Genomic DNA, 17,453 nt, shown 5'->3' with positions numbered 1-17,453 from the left:
AAACAAGACACTCCTACCAGGGGAAAGAAAAATCAACTCTGGACTACATATTACAAGGAAGGGAAGAGGTGGAGCCCATAGGACTTGCATGGTTGGGGTTGTCTTCTACAGCATAACATGCAGTGGAGGTTCTCCTCTTAGGGGACACAGTATAATTCACAAAGGGCTAGGGTACAGACCATAATCTCACCCTTCTCTTCCTCTACAGTAGTTTTTTAAAAAAAACTAGACCCCTTTTTAAAAGGGAACCATAGAGAAAGATGGCTTTATTTGCCACCACTCTTCAGCGTCCTCAAGAAGCATTTCTCCAAAAGAAGGGTGATCCTTGACCCATCAAATTTGAACAAGAAGGGTGATCCATGAACCATCAAATTTGAACAAACATATTGTTTGCATAAATTTTTATATATACTGTACCTATTTTATGGGAGCTCAGGAATAAAGGATTTTAACTGGTGGCCTACCTAGATGATTGGCTAATCTGGGGAGCCACCAGAGAAGAGTGCTGACTAAACCTGAGAGTGGTAGCTGACAGACTCTAGTCAAAAGATCTCTTAACAGGAACAAGTCCCACCTTACATCCAGCAGACTTTCTCTGAGGCTGGGACTTTGTTGGGCTACTCTTCGCAGCCAGCTGTCTCTTCCCAAAGCATTCAAACCAGAATAAGGAAGGACTTAGTAGATTCCTTAAACAGCCTAGCTTTTCCAGAAGACAACTGAAACGGAATCTGGGCCTGTTACAGTTTGACGCCATGGGAGATCTAATCCTGAGATTGTAACTGTAGGATTTAACAGTCTGGCTCTTACATGCCAAGAAAAGGCTTTGTGATCGCTTCATCTAAGATTGAGAAGATACTCTGTCCATGGACCTGGAAGGGGTCCCTGGCAAAAAGGCCAACCTGACTCCTCCGTTTGTACGAATGATAATACATGTGGACACCTCCTTGACAGGTTGGGGAGACCTTTGAGAGCATTGTCAGTTAGGGAGAAGATGGTCACCTCCTCAAAGGGAGTGTGATACCAGCTTCCTGGGCCTATTGGCTGTCTTTCCATCTCAGAAAATTGGAACCTCCAAAAGGGACTCAATTTTGTTCATCCTAGCCATTATGACTGCAATGTCTTCTATAAACAAGTTAGACTCATGCTGAGCTCCTCTCAAGTCAGTAATTGCAAACATGCTTCCACAATCTGGAAGTGGACCGGTTTGCCACATGCGAGAACCATCAACTTCCAGAGTGTGTGTTTGTGTCTGAACTTGGACATTCAGGCTATAGCAAGAGATGCATTCCTACAAAACTGGAACAAATGGAAGACGATATACATTTTTCCTTCATTGCCCCAGATTTCGAAAGCTTGGCACACTCTACTAGCTTTCAATGGAATCGCTTGCCTAGTAGCCCTGAATTAGCGATACGGTCATTGGTTCCTTATTTCTTTCAGAACAGGCAAAAGAAAAGATTCCATTGCCAATTGTTGTTCTATCCCAGACAGGAGGGGAAGTCGTCTACACATCTTCCTTTCTGAGGCAAGATCTTCACGTTGAATTTTAAATCAAGTCTACTGTGAAGATTATTTGCCTAACATTGCTAGGTACCTATGGACTTCACCTATCCAACATACCAGTCCATATGAGAAATGTGGTTAGATTACCTCCTCACTGAGAGCCCAGTTGAAATCTGTTAAAAGTTTTAAACTTCATTATCTTCTGAGGTCAAGAACTTTGCTATTTCAGCAATCATGGCATACAAGGTATCATTGGCAGAACCCTTGTGGTTTGGAATTGATTTTAATATAGAAATTAATTCCATTCTCCAGTCTTTTACACTGCAAAGGTAAGCTCCTGCGAGGTTTCCCATTAACTGATCCCTGAATAAGGTTCTTAGTCTCCTGTCATTCCCTCAATTCATGGGCCCAATACAACTACAACTCACATGCTGCAAAAAGCAGTCTTCTTGACTGCTTTGGTGTCAGGAGCTTGGATTAATGTACTGGGCTCTCAAATGAGGATAGCATTTCACCACTCATACACCTGGTTATCATTTGCTATTGTCTCCTGGCCTATCATTTCTGACCAAGAATGAGGACCTTTTTAAAGGGGTTAATACCCTTTTCTGATAAGGTACTCAGTATTTCATATAAATTACGATGCCCAGTTCAAGCACTTAAGGTTTACCTAGATGTCACGGCAAACATTCCAGACGGTCCTATTTTTCCTACACCTCAGCACAAACAAACCACACTCCTTCTCTAAGTCGCATGACATCCAAAAGGTGAGTACATTGTTAACTCTTTTCAGAAATGTTTCCTTCAAAGAAGTCTTCGAGTGTACGGAGTAGTTATTAGAGATAATATTCCTGAATGGGTGAAAGTGCAATAATCTTTCAGCCAGACCTGGCATATATAATTAGGTAAGTCACTGTAGAACCACAATAGATAATACATTTATAGGTTCATGTGTCTCCTGCTCTTTATTTCCGGACGCGAACAGGTATCCGGAATAAAGAAAATGGTTGATAACCTGTGACTTTACCTTGAGTAAAAAAATCCTGAAACAAGATTGCCATGAGGGTGGTGGTCATGCTGAGATATTGCTGGGGAAGGCGCAATAATCCTACAGCCAGACCCGACATAATTAGGTCAGCCACCTTCAAACCACAAAGAATAATAGAGTACATACTGTATATTGGTTTGTGTGTTGTTTCCTGTTCTTTATTGCCAAACCCTAAGGGTATCTGGAATAAAGAAAATGGTTAACCCATGACTATACCTCGGACCAAAAATTAATCTAGGTTGTTGGGATTTTAAAAAAAAATTGTTAATAACCTGTGACTATACCTTAGACCAAAAATTAATCTGGGTTGTTGGGATTTATTAATTAGGAGCTAAGCCATTTCATCACCTGTCAATTTCTTTTGTAAGCTCCTTTGAGGATGAACAGCAGCTACGCTGTCAAAATGACATTTTTATAATAAAATAAAGTTTTATTTATACTTAGCCAGTAATTACATTGCTGTAGTTTTTAACTCGACGGCAGCTTGAATTTTTAAAATTCTCAGCAGTACTCTACTTCTTCTGTCCGAGTCAGTGACTAAGCCTGGCCCACTTCCTGGGAAGGAGAGGACCAACCCTTGAAAAAGTGCTTCAATTTGTTTTTGCTAAATGTCCAAGTGAGGGGAGGAGGGCGGGCTCTACTCGCAATTACTGGGTAAGGATAAATAAAACTTTATTATAAAAACATCATTTTTATTTAAGTAACTTACCCAGTATTTTATTATAAAAACATTTTTATTTAAGTAACTTACCCAGTAATTACATCACTGAATCCCACACTGATGGATGGTGGGGATTCATGGACATATTATACCCAAAATATGAAAGTTATTAGGGATAATTATATATCTAATGTTAGCATCGATAAATGCTTGTTGTTCCTTACCTGCAGAGACAGCTGCTGCAGGAAGGTACTACCTCTGGTTGGAGCTCATCTCAACCTGTAGTGGTGTGGTGGTATAGCCTTGAAACACCTCTACTGAAATGGGAACTTTCCAGCAACGAGTATTCTGCTAGCTGCGAAAGTGTTAATTAGAGCTGTGTATTAAAGACAAACTTCCAATATCCTACAATGCTTAAAAACCTGCCCAAGCCCAGGGCATAGCACCAGGAACCAAATAATCCAACCATAATGCCTGGTCACCGTACACCAACAAATTAAAAGAAAATACTATCACCTCTTTAAAAACTGGTAGGTAACGTGGGTATACCAAACTTCCAGACAAAGATACATTCAGTTGGAAGAGTTGCTTCTTAAGTTTCCTCCCCCATTACCATACCCGCTACGGATAAGGGCCCTAAGGTTCTGCAGTTGTTCTAGGTGGTTTCTATGTCTCGGAGATAGTGCACTTCAAAAACTGACCTACATCTCCAGTATGTCGTTTGGAGAATAGAAGACAAGAACAAGTTATGCTTGATGGCTAACAAGGTGGCCACTGTTCTCACCTCATGAGCCTTCACCATAAGGGAGAGCAGAGAATCCTGTCCATTTGTGAACGAGCTTCCAGGATAAGGTCCCTTAAAAAGAACGAGATAGCATTCTTTGAGAGAGGTCTGGAAGGATTCTTTACTGAATACCATAAATTGCTTGCCTGGCCTCTGATCTTATCAGTCCTGTGAAGATAATATCTGAGAGCTCTCACAAGACAAAGAGATCTTTCTTCTTCCTCTTTCTTTACTGTAAAGTAACAGGGCCAGGGTTTTGAGGGTATTTCATTTTTGGCAAGAAAACCCAAAGTTTGTGAGCAAACTGCATCACCCTGGGAGAAATCCACCCTTTTGTCCAAGACATGAAGTTCGCTAACCCTCTTACCTGTCGTTAGTGCCATAAGAAGCAGCGTCTTCCTGGTCAAGTCCCTGAGGGAGGTTGGTCGAAGGGGATCAAAATGCAGTCCTGAGATCCATTTAGGAACTAAATCAAGACTCCAAGGAACTGTTGATTCTGTTTTAGGTTTGGAAGAGTCAAAGGATTTAATGAGGTCTGAGATGTCTTGGTTTGAGGTAAGGTCCAGGCCTCTGTGATGAAATATTGAGATAAGCATCGGTCTACAACCTCTAATGGTCCAGGAAGAGAGGCCTCTGGAGAATCTTCGACAGAGGAGGAAGTCTGCCAGCTGTGTCAAAGACGTCTTAGAAGACGAGATGTTATGTCTTCTGCACCAAAGTCTAAAGATGGACCACTTTGCTTCATACACTTTATTAGAGGACTGTCATCTGCTACTAGCAATAGCTTGAGCCACAGGCCTTGAAAGTTTTTTCGATCGCAGGAGTTTGACAACAGTCGAAACACTGTCAGGGCCAAAGTGGACAGGTTTTGATGAAACTTCCTGAAATGTGGCTGTCTGAGCAGCTCTGGAATAGTGGGAAGGAGTCTCAGATAATCCACCAGAAGGGCTAGAGGTCTGCAAAACACTCCTGGGGCCAGAACAGAGCTATGAGGGTCATTCTAACATTCGGGCGAGACTGAAGCTTGTTAAGTACATCCTTGATCAGACCAAACAGGGGAATGCATACATATCCAGATCAGACCAGCCCTGCAGAAGGGCATCTGTTGCCCTTGCTTGAGGGTCCAGAAAAGGCGAGCACAACAGAGGAAGACGGTGATTCTTGGATGTAGCAAATAGGTCCATGAATGGCTTCCTCCACAGCTACCACAAGTCTTCACATACTCAAAGGTCCAGAGACCACTCTGTGGGGAGGATTTGGTGGTGTCGACTTACTAACTTTGTTCCTACCCAATCCACCCAAAGGAGAAGCGACTCCGTGGTCTTGAAGAGCAAAAATGAGTGGGTTCCCCTTTGATGGCTGATGTAAGCTAGCGCCATGGTATTGTCCGAGTGGACTGCTATTACTTTGCCTTGTACTTCTTCCTAAAAATGCATGAGACCCAAATCAATTGCTCTCAATTCTTTGTTGTTGATGTGGATCTCTCTCTCTCTCTCTCTCTCTCGGACTGCTACCACCATAGGTCTTCTTTAATCTTGGGAGGACGAATGAGTCTGGCTGGGTCTTTCTCCCCAAAACTGCTCTTCAGGAAGAATTGTAGAGCTCTTAAATGTAGCCTCCCTAGCCTGAAGAACTGTTCTATCGATGACAACATGCCCAGCAGACCCATCCACTCATTTGCTGAGCAATTCCAAAGTGAAAGGAAATGATTCACTGTTTTCAGGCGCGATTCTATTGTTTTGGGGGATGGAAAAGCCTGAAAATTTCGAGAGTCTATCTGAATCCCCAAATAAAGAATCTTCTGAGAGGTGGGTCAGTTGAGATTTCTGAAGATTTACTAGTAGTCCTAAGTCTTGGGTTAAAAGTAGAGTTCTTCGAAGGTCATCCATACATTGTAGTTTCGTGGGCGAACGAATCAGCCAATCGTCCAGGTACAAAAGGATATTGATACCTATAAAGTGCAGCCACTTTGCCAGGGAGGCGAGAACTCTCGGGAAGACCCGTGGGACTGTCGACAGGCCGAAGCACAGTGCTCATAATTGAAATACTTTGTTTTGGTCCACAAACCTCAGAAACTTTCTTGACTCCGGATGAATCAGGATGTGAAAGCACGCGTCTTGCATATCTAGGGAGATCATCCAATCCCCGACACATGGACACAAGAACGGACTGATCTGTTTCCATCTTGAATCATGTTTTCTTGATGAAAACATTCAGGGTGCTCACACTAAGGACCGGTCTCCATCCTCCAGTTGATTTGGGAACCATAAACAGCCAATTGTAACACCCCATTGATGTGATGTCCTCTACTACTATTGCCTCTTTCTTGAGAAGCGATGAGACCTCCTCCGACAAGGTTAAAAACTTCTCTGATCCTGCAGAGTACACGGTCAATGTGATCGGCGTGCCCGCTAGGGGTGGCTTCTTTCTGAAAGGAACTGAGTACCCTTCCTTCAGTACTTCTTCGATCCATGATTCCGCCCCTTTGGCTCTCCAACTCTCCCAAAATAGTTGGAGTCTGGTACCCACGGGTGCATGGAGGACTGCATCTTCACTTTCTCGATGCAGGTTTTGAAGACTTCTAAATGGCTCGGGAGGAGAAATGGGTACTAGCCCAAGGTCAAGACTGAGATCGCTGTCTTCCTCCTTGAAAGGGCTGTCTCTGAAGAGGTGAAGTTGATTTGAATGAAAAAGTGGACCAATCCCTAGGGTGCCTGGTGGATTGGGCCAAAAGTCCTGGGTTGATTTCTTCTGGAATTCAAGAGTAATCTTATTCACCACTGCTTGTGGGAAAAGGTCCTGGTGATCAAGGGGGGAGAAAAGAAGAGCTGACCTCTTGAGAGGCACTAACACTCTTGGAGGTGAATGAACACCAGAGCTCTCTTTTGTTTAAAATTCCCAAAGGGAGGCCAATTCCTCAGAAGCATCTAATAGCTCTGTCCGTGCAGTAGATAACACTAAGCCAATCTGAAGAACAATCTTCAGAGAGTGGGGAAAAGTCCTGTATCTTTTTTGCTAAAGCTCCAACTAACCAGTCAAGGAAACTCAGCACTTCCAAAGTCTTGAAGAGATTCTTCAACAAGTGATCAATTTCCGTCCGGAAAACATCACTTTGGCTGCAGCAAATGCAGACCCGAGTGCAGAATCTATCAGCACTGAGAAATCCCCCCTGGAAGCAGGCAGCCACTCCCAAGGAGGGAGCTCCTCTGGTAGAATAAGATTGGTAGCACCTCTTGAACAGGGGTGAAGAGGGAATGCAGAAAGAGGATTTCCCTTGAATCCTCTTCTCCGAAAGCCAAAGATCCATGTCTTCCAGAGCCTTCCGAGCTGACAAAGATAGAACCATCCTCGGGAGTCGAGAGTAGTCAAACGGGCTATTCCTCAAAAAGATTGACTGTGGCGCTGCAGGAGCCACAAGCAATAAGTAGTCTGGAAATGCCACAAGAAAAAACTTCAGGAGAGCAATGTATGCCGACAAAGAAGAATCCTGCCCTGACTCCCCTTCTTCTGATGACAAATGCAGAGCCAAAGGGTACGAGGGAGTCTTTGATGGAAGAGGTTTCTTCAAAAGATTTAAAATGCTATTCAGCTGGCGCTGAATTGGTTCTAGAGAAGGATCTAACACCTCATATGCAATTGAAGAAACTTGATGTGAGAGAATTGGTGCCAAGCACATAGCCAAAGTTGGTGCCGAGAGGACAGCTGGAACTGGGCACCCAGCCAATGGGTGCTTGGGCGCTACTGGGTGCTCGTAGGATAGCAGAAGTTCGGGAGCCAAACGATGCTCAGGCACTACTGGGTGCTTGGGCGTCATTGGACGCGTCAATGATGATGAAGGGCGCCAGATACTGGCGGTCAAGAGAGAGTTGAGCCGAAGGTAGCCGCTTGGGGCTATCCCAGAAGATGCAAGAGGCTTGGGGGCTCTGGAGAGGCTCTTTAGGCCTTCTGCAGGGGATGGGGGATTGCTCCAAACCAGAAGGATGACTCTTTTAACAGGTGAGACTTCTTCGAGGAGCACCACTGGCGCCCTCGAATCTGGGTTGGGCGTTCCTGGACTCGAGGGGAGATGGTGGACATCTGAGACATCTCTCCAATGGCCTTCTGTCACAGCCTGGGATGCAACAGGCCTGACCAAGGGGGCAACTACCCGTGTACAGATCCCACCAACCTCCCTTGGGCCTCCCAAGTTTAGGGGAGTCTGGCGGTGACCTTTGCCTAGAGAGCCGGCAATACGGGTAGCCACCTCCTCCACAATCACTTCCCGGCACTTTTAATCACTGAATTTATTCATCAAGAAACGTATCGATTCACCCAGTTGTGTCACTGTATTTACCATTAGACCAAACTTTTGGTCAAACTTGCTCTCTAGACTGGCGAAGCGGATTTAGCTCTTCGTTGGGTAAGTCGGTAGAGCGGTGGCCTGGCACTCGCTAGACCGGAGTTTAATTCCCTGGCCGGCTGATGAAGAGTTAGAGGAATTTATTTCTAGTGATAGAAATTCATTTCTTGCTATAATGTGGTTCGGATTCCACAATAAGCTGTAGGTCTCGTTGCTAAGTAACCAACTGGTTCTTAGCCACGTAAAATAAGTCTAATCCTTTGGGCCAGCCCTAGGAGAGCTGTTAATCAGCTCAGTGGTCTGGTAAAACTAAGGTATACATTTCTGGTTCGGGAGCGCTGGAGCCAGGTGAGAGAGGAGCAGGAGGGCTTAGCGCAAAAGACACATTAGAAACAGGAGAGGTAACAATGGGTACATCAATACTCGCCAGTTTGGGAGTTGAACTATTATCTAAACCTTCACTATCAGTTCTAGCGGCCACCTTCCTCTTTCTATCTCTTTCTAGCTTAGAAAGATGAGAAGCTAAGCTCTTTCCTGTCTTCTCATCCCCACCTACACACTCATTACACGTTTGATTAACTGAAGAGACCTGACCCCTGCAAGAAGAACAAATGGTATGAACGTCATATGAGGCTTTCGTTAATCTGATATTGCAGCCCTTCCTGCAATACCCAAAACTTCTAACATAATAAAAAACACCCTTCCTGCAATACCAAAAACTTCTAACATAATAAAAAACTAGACAAAAAGTTACAAAGGTTGCATAAACACTATGAAAAACTTCCAGGAGAACACTAAGGAAAAAACAGCCTAACAGTGATTCTCATAAGGAACTACTGAACTATTGAATATCTGATCGGCAAATCTCGCTAAGAGAAAAAGCCAGTCGACACAACAAGTCACAAACAATTCCTAAACAATAAAAATCAGACAGAAGTGAAAATCGGATAGAAAAAGTCAAAATCAGTAGTTAAACAACAAAAAAATAGTGCTGAAGGCAAAATCAGACAGAAGTGAAAATCGGATAGAAAAAGTCAAAATCAGTAGTTAAACAACAAAAAAATAGTGCTGAAGGCAATCAATTCAGAATAATTCATTGAAATGGGAAGCTAACAAGATGAATTCCAAAAACCAAGCTGCGTTCCTACAACCGTGTGAGCTCTAGGATGGCAGAAACAAATTGAAGCACTTTTCAAGGGTTGTTCCTCTCCTTCCCAGAAACTAGGCGGGGCCTAGTCACTGACTCGGACGGAAGAAGTAGAGTATTGCTGTGAATTTCGAAAATTCAAGCTGCCATAGAGTTAGAAACTACAGTGATGTAATTACTAGGTAAGTTACTTAAATAAAAAAAAAACAGGTTTTGATATAGGAAAAACCTATGTTTGGTAGTTGCTGAGAGTCCTCAAACCCTGGTGAAAAGGCATGGGACTGGGGTGAACATTTATCTTGCACAGACCTGGCGTGTAATGAAGATGGCACCAACTTATGTTGTTGTCATATCTGTACAAGTAAGACATACAGCCTAGGTAATCGTTGTAGGACATAAGATTGAACCCTCCTATCCTGAGTCCTTTACATTCTCAGTGTGCAAGCAAGCACTATTCTGCCTGAGACCAACTATAAGAGAATTCTTTGTAATTGGTTGGTCTGTCGTACAGAGCCCCGGGGGGACCATGAAAGTGTAGCTCCGTTGAGGACGAACATCAATTACGCTATCAAAAAACAGGTTTTGATGTAGGAAAAACCTAATTTTGGTAGCCACTGAGTCCTCAAAGGAGGTATCTGAGGACGAACAGCAGCTCTATCTATCTATCTCTCTATCTATCTATCAAAACTGCTTCAAACTAAAAACAAAATAAATCTGATTCCTTCTTAGGTAGCTATCTGGATTGTCTGCCCCTTATGTAACAAGGCACTCGAATAACAAGGAATTAACTGCAATACCAGGAAATATATTCCTAAAATCAATTAGGTCTGTTATATTAGGAAATCCAATAACATGAGATATGTTAAAGCAATGCACTACTGAAGATAGTATAGATAAGGCCAAGTTTAAAGACAGAAGTTGCCTCTGTATCTCTATACTGACCTGATGAGTATAATGGATGGTTATCATAATCCACTTGATAATCCAGCATCACAAAGTTTGGCAGCTGTCCCAGGACCTGGGGCTCCATGAAGTATGGGAAAATGAAGAAAACTGGAAGAGAAAAATATATAAGTATAAATTAAAATGCAAACGACAGAGTAGGAATACTGTAATGTATACATACTGAATAACAGCAGAAATCCAGAGTACTGTAATGCTACCTATAAAAGTAACACAAAAGAAATATTTACAGTTAAAAAAACTTCGAACAACCACCTATGAAATCTTACAACTTACAAGGCATACATCCCCAGCACAATATTTAAGTTAAAACCAAATAAAGCTCCCAGTTATTAAGAAACAGTTTAACCAGACATTGATTTATCATTTTTTACCCTCTTAAGGTTGCCACCAAGACATCCAACAATGTATGTTTTACTATGCAGAAGTTAACTATGTCAAGGCAGTTTTACTTTTCCTTCATCTTTTTCAATCCCAAAAACTACAGTGCAGGTCAGCCACTGAATTATGTGGATCTGAAAACAAAGCTGAATGTTTTTCTAAAAATATTCCAGGAACTTTCAAACTGCCAAAAGAGAGAGAGCGAGAATTTTTGGTAAACTAAATGAATACCACGAATAAAATTCAATTTGGAAATGGAGACTCATAGCAGCCTACCCTTTTTGGATTGCCCAATATATAGAAGTATTATCGAACTTAAATAGTGTTTACGAAAACTTGCCAATATTTCTAAGTACAGATAAATTGCAATACTGGTCAATGCAACGAAGTAGAGAAATTGGTTTCCATATCTATGCTTGTAAAAGCATCATGTACTGTATTTCCCAGCACGGAAGATGCATCCAATTCTGACAAGCAAATTTTTAAAAACAAAAATTATAATTTCATAAAATTAAGTTTCATATATACTTACCAAGTAATTACATAGCTATACTTTCCACTCGTGAGGCAGTTTAAATTTTAAAATTTGCGGTAGCACTCCGACTGTTTAGTGTAGGTGATCAGTCCCGCCCACTAACAGGAATACTAGGAACAACTTAGCAGACAACCTCATTCTGTTTCTGCCCTTATGGCCATCAGAGGGGAGGAGGGCGGGCTCTGATTCTGTAATTACTTGGTAAGTATATGTGAAACTTAATTTTATTATGAAAATATTTTCATAAAAGTAACTTGCCAAGTAATGAGACAGCTGAATCCCACATTGATAGGAGGTGGGATACACGGACATATTCCATTCCAAAACATTAAGTTATGTGATGAAACTGAAATAGACAAAGTTGTTAGCATTGGAAACCAATGCTTGTCGTTCCTTATCAGCTAAGAGAGCTATTGCAGGAGAATACTGCCTCTGGTTGTTACCCATCTTAATTTGTAGTGGCGTGGCAGTATAGCTGTGGATCGCCTCTACTTAAGTGGGAGCTTTGCAGCGAAGTATTCCATTGGCTGGTAAAGCATCATTGAGTGCCCTTGCCCTGGGCGCAGTACCAAAAAATAAAAACAACCAAAAAATTTTGTCATCTACACTGAAAATAAACAACTACCCATCCACTGAGAGTGGTGGGTGCTCTAGGTACACTGTACCCCCCTGCTCCCCAAAAGTTCAGCACCTTACTACAAGGTGAAGAGATAGGAGAAAATCCTCTGCTTCCTCCCTCAGTGCCATGCCAATTATTAAAAATTGTTCCAATGTACTGTAATTTTTTTTTAACGCTACTTCGACTTCAAGAAAAAATTTAGAAGTGAAGAACTATTACACTTCCTGTGGGCTGACTGCCAAATGGAAGTGAGTGACATAATGAGTGAAAGCTAATGATGTAGAAGCTATTCTGGCATCTTAGCTTTCCCTTAACAGGTTGGCATATCGTTCCTGAGTGCATCTCAAAAATAAAGTTCATTGGAGATGAAAGACAATGCGTTCATAAACAGCGGGCAAGACAGGATCTTGTGAGGGCACCCTATTCATGGATGGCCCTCTGATTATAAGGCTTGCTCAGGTGAAACCTGAAAGCTCAAACTATACATTTCACTCACTCCCCCAGAGCCAGGGATGTTCGTCAATTACTTAAGGGAGAAAGCAAGGATCCTGTTTCTTTCTTAGCCAGGAAAACGTAGCATTAAAGCATAGACTGTCTCCCTGAGCGGAATCTGCTCACTTATCTATAGTCTGAAGCTCACTAACTTATTTGGCATTTGCTAGGGCTACAAGGAACAGAGTTTCCTAGTTAAGTTGAGAGATGTGGAACAGAGAGACTAGAAAGAAGGGCCCGTTAACCACTTGAGAGCTACATCAGAACTCCAAGATACAGCATCGACTCTTCTCTGCCTTGAAGTCTCAAAAGACTTGAAAGGTCGCTAAGATCTTGGTTGGAAGATAAAAATGACATTTTTATAATAAATAAATAAAATAAAGTTTTATATTTACTTACCAAGTAATTATATAGCTAATGTTTCTAGTATCAGCAGCGAAAATTTCAAACTCACGGTAGTAATTCTTTTGTTTTTGGTGCAGGTGTCTAGCCCCACCCACTTTCAGGGAAGAAGAGGAACAACTGAGCAAATGGTTTCAATTTGTTTATGCCATTATGTCCATGCAAGGGGAGGAGGGTGGGCTCCCATTCTGTAGTTACTTGGTAAGTATGTATATATAAAACTTTATTTTATTATAAATGTCATTTTTATATACTCGTAAGTGACTCACCGAGTAATTACATAGCTGATTCCACATTGAAAGGAGGTGGGCTACATGGACTACTCTATCCCCACAACATTGTAAACAGTAATGAATTTGAGAACAGAAAATTTGCTAGCACAGGGACAATGCTTGTTGTTCCCTTACCTGGTGAAAGAGCTGCTGCAGGAAGATACTGCCTCTGGTTGTTGCTCATCTCACTCAGTAGAGGTGAGGGGTATGGCCCTGGGTTGCCTACTACATCAGTGAGAGACTTACACAAGGAAGTTGCAGAATATTGCCCCTGCCCAGGGTGCAGTACTAACACAAGACAACCAGATAACAAAGCTGTTACCTACGCCAAAATATTAAAAACACCATTCCCAAACCATTAAAAACTGGAGGGTATCCCAGTACATGATAGCCCCAGACTCCCTTTGAACTCAACACCAAAATTCAAGATGAATAGAAAGGATGGAAGTATGCTTCCTACTTTCCCTCCCCCAACACCATGCCAGCCACCAATAAAGGACCCAAAGTATTGGATTCATTAAAAACTGTTTCCACATCCCTTAAATAGTGAGATGTAAATATTGATTTACATCTCCAAAAAGTTCTTTGGAGAATATCTGAAAAAGAAATATGTTTAAAAACTAAGGACACAGCCACTGCCCTTATTTCATGTGCCTTAATCTTCTGAGAAGGTAAAAGCTCTTCTCCCACATGAGAGTGGGCTTCCTTAATGAGTTCTCTTAAGAAAAAGGATATCACATTTTCTGTGAGAGGACATGAAGGATCCTTAACTGAAGTCCACAAATTACTAGAGGGCCCTCTTAACTTCTCGGTGCTCTTCAGGCAAAACTTTAATGCCCTTACAGGGCAAAGAACTCTTTCTTCCTCCTCAGGTCATAGAATTTCACTCAGAATTTTTACCTTAAAAGAACGAGGCCAGGGCTTTGAATGATTCTCGTTCTTTGCAAGAAATCCTAGTGTATAAGAACAAGTCGCATCTCCTCCAAAGAAACTGATCCTTCTATCAATTGCTTGTAGCTCACTAACCCTCTTATTAGTTGCTAAAACCACCAAAATGAGGGTCTTCTTAGTTAGATCTCTGAGCAAAGAGGAGCTGATAGGCTCACAAGGAGGAAGAGACAACCGTTTGAAGACCACGTCTAGGTTCAAGGATACCGGTTCTGTTCCCTTCTGCTTGCTAGTCTCAAAAGATTTTATTAAATCATAAATGTCTTATTTGAAAATAAGTCAAGGCCTCTGTGCCTAAAGACTGAGCTAAGCAAAGCCCTGTAATCCTCTATAGTCGAAGGGCCAAGCCTCTGGAGGATCTAAGGTACAATATGAAATCTACAATCTCCATCAGTAGTTTCAGTAGACTAGACTTCATTCTTTCTGCACTATTTCAATCTCCATCAGTAGTTTCAGTAGACTAGACTTCATTCTTTCTGCACTAAGTGAAGAAAATGGACCACCTATTTTGGTAAATGTTGCAGGAAGACTGACGTCTGCATCTCGAGATCGCTTCTGCAGCTGCTCCCGAAAAACCCTTGTGTCTGAGGAGTCCTTTGACAGTTTGAACCCTGTCAGAGCTACAGTAGACAACCCTTGATGAAATCTTCTGACATGGGGTTGTTTGAGAAGATTGTGTCTTTGAGGTCTGGAAACCATTCCTTTAGGGGCCAAAAGGGAGCAATCAGAAGGACTGACACATTCTTGTCGGACTGAAATTTGTTCAATACTTCCCGTATCATTCTAAAGGGAGGGAAGGTATAAAGATCCTTTTTGGACCAGTCCTGCAGCATCACGTCCATCGCCCATGCCAATGGATCTGGTACTGGCAAGCAAAACAGAGGCAGACAATTGTTCTTGGGCATTGCGAAAAGATCCAACTTTGTTCTTCCCAACAGTCCCCAAAGGGCCCAGCAAACTAAACTACCACATAGGCTCACGTTCTCATACTGTAACACATACACAATAAATACATTTACTCATGCTTCCACACTAAAAAGGTATACTAAAATTCATAATAAGTAATATTAAAAAAAAAACTTTTATTTAAATTCGACAAATTCTATGTTTTTGTGCTTTTATTATTCACTTATTTTTATATTTTATCTATCAAACCACAGTTCCTCATGAACAACAAATCAGAATGACTGAAAATGTAAAAGATTCTGACAAAATTTCATTTATTGATTTATTCCCAAAAGTTGACAGTTGCTGTCGGTCATACGTTGGACACTCACATAACACATGTCTGACCATTATTGTCACCCTGCACTCTAACACTCGTGAGCCTGGCCATGTGGGCTGCCCATTAAGTGCCCGTGTCAGACGAGTATGGCCTATTCTGAGACGTGTTAGAATTACTTGTGCGTGTCTCTCTCTCTGATATGATGAACTACATTTTTTAACATTAGGTTTTATTTGTTTCAATTTATTACTTTTAGGTTCTTCATTCCAATATATTGCCACTTATTTATGATACCCATTTTTATGTGTGTTACATAATCAGAAACAGGGATATTCACATCTGATCTTGTCATGTGGGTTGCTTCTTTGGCTGCTTAGTCTGCATCTTCATTTCCTTTGATCCCTACATGGGCAGGGATCCAACATATTTCTACATTTTTTTCCTTATTATATAAGTTATGGAGAAATAATTTAATTTGTTGTACTATATCACTTTTTTGGTTTGTAACTCTGAATAGCTCCCATAGGCTTCTTGAGTCACTAAAAATCACAAAATTATTATTGAATGATGTTTCTTTAATTATTTTTATAGCTGATACAATTCCACACAATTCTGCTGTGAATAATGAAGCATTATTAGGAAGAAAGAACTGATAAGTCCTGTCCCGGGACACTGCGGCATATCCCACTCCATGTTCTGATTTAGATCTATCTGTATATATTGCATAGTGTGGACCTTTTCGGCTTATATGCTCTATTGTATGTTGTCTATGGTGTTCTGGTGTATATGAGTAACTTCTTGATAAATACTTGAGGTGTGTACAAATTTTTATTTTATTCATTGTCCAGGATGGAGGTGATTTTACTATTAAAGACACTAGTATATTTAATTTCAACGACTCAAACAGTTATTTATAAATACATCTCTTAATTCAAATAATTTTTTTGTTGGAGAACCACTTGTCTGAATTCTTAGAGCACTTTTCATTGGAGAGACAGAGGCAGTTCACCACATTCAACTTGTAAGTCAGAGGCAGTTCACCACATTCAACTTGTAAAGATGATTTTAGTCATAATCTAAAGGCTCCTGAGCATATTCTAAGGCCTTCATTGTGAACAGGGTCTAACATTTTCAGCACTGCATCCGATGCTGAGCCATATACTTCACTTCCATAATCAATGATAGACAGAACTGTTGCTTTATACAGTACAGTAAGGGTATGTCTATCGGCTCCCCAAGTAGTGTTTGATAGTTTTCTAATTAGATTTAATGCTCTTTTACATTTACATTTTACGTATGTTATATGGGCTTTCCAGTTCAAGTGAGTATCGAACACTAATCCCAAAAATTTTGCTGTTTGGCCAATTGGTATACTATGGTTTCTGATTTTTAAATCTATTTCTTCACCTTTTTTCCACTTCTTGTTTTTATAAAATATGACTACTTGAGTTTTATCTATGGAAAATTTAAAGCCTACAGATGAGGCCCAGTCATCTATTTTTAATATGCTTTTATTATTGATTCGTTCTGCATGTTTTATTCGAGATGCTGAATAATATATGGCAAAATCATCCATATACAGGTTACTTTTAATGCCAATAGCTAGATTATTACTGATATCATTAATTGCTAAAGTAAACAGTGCGCCACTAAGGACGCTTCTCTGTGGAAAACCATTTCCAAGTGGAAATGTTCTAGACAGAACATCATCAATTCTTACCTGAAAACTGCGATTTGTTAAAAAGTTTTGTATAAACCTAGGTAAATGTCCACGGATGTTGTTGTTTGTAAAAGATTTTAATATAGCATACCTCTACGTAGTATTGTATGCCTTTTCAGTGTCAAAAAAGACAGCTACCGTAATTTGTTTTCATTCAAAACCTCTTTGTATATGGTCCTTTAAGTTAGAGAGAGAATCTAATGTAGATCTGTTACACTGTGACCCAAACTGAGTGGGAGTCAAAATTTTATTTATCTCGAATGTACCATCTTAGTCGAGCATTCAAAATTTTCTCTAACAATCTGCATAAGATGCTTGTTAAAGAAACTGGTCTGTAATTATTTACTTTACTGGGATCCTTTCCAGGTTTGGGGATTGGAATTATTATAGCTTTACGCCATTCATCTGGAAATA

At 41.0% G+C, this 17,453-nt stretch overlaps 1 protein-coding gene across 1 annotated transcript in view; it reads right to left on the bottom strand.

Annotated features, from left to right (window-relative positions):
* The window catches only part of LOC136832819 (rRNA N6-adenosine-methyltransferase ZCCHC4), a 102,827-nt gene that overhangs the window by 12,056 nt on the left and 73,318 nt on the right, over positions 1-17,453 (bottom strand). The window contains exon 7 of the mRNA XM_067094439.1: positions 10,425-10,535. Coding sequence (XP_066950540.1) covers positions 10,425-10,535 — 111 coding nt within the window. The remainder of the gene's footprint in view (positions 1-10,424; positions 10,536-17,453) is intronic.

The sequence above is a fragment of the Macrobrachium rosenbergii genome, chromosome 50 (genome assembly GCF_040412425.1).
Source record: "Macrobrachium rosenbergii isolate ZJJX-2024 chromosome 50, ASM4041242v1, whole genome shotgun sequence".
NCBI lineage: Eukaryota > Metazoa > Arthropoda > Malacostraca > Decapoda > Palaemonidae > Macrobrachium > Macrobrachium rosenbergii.
The sequence above is the reverse complement of the archived record's forward strand: the minus strand, read 5'-3'. Positions and strand labels throughout refer to the sequence as shown.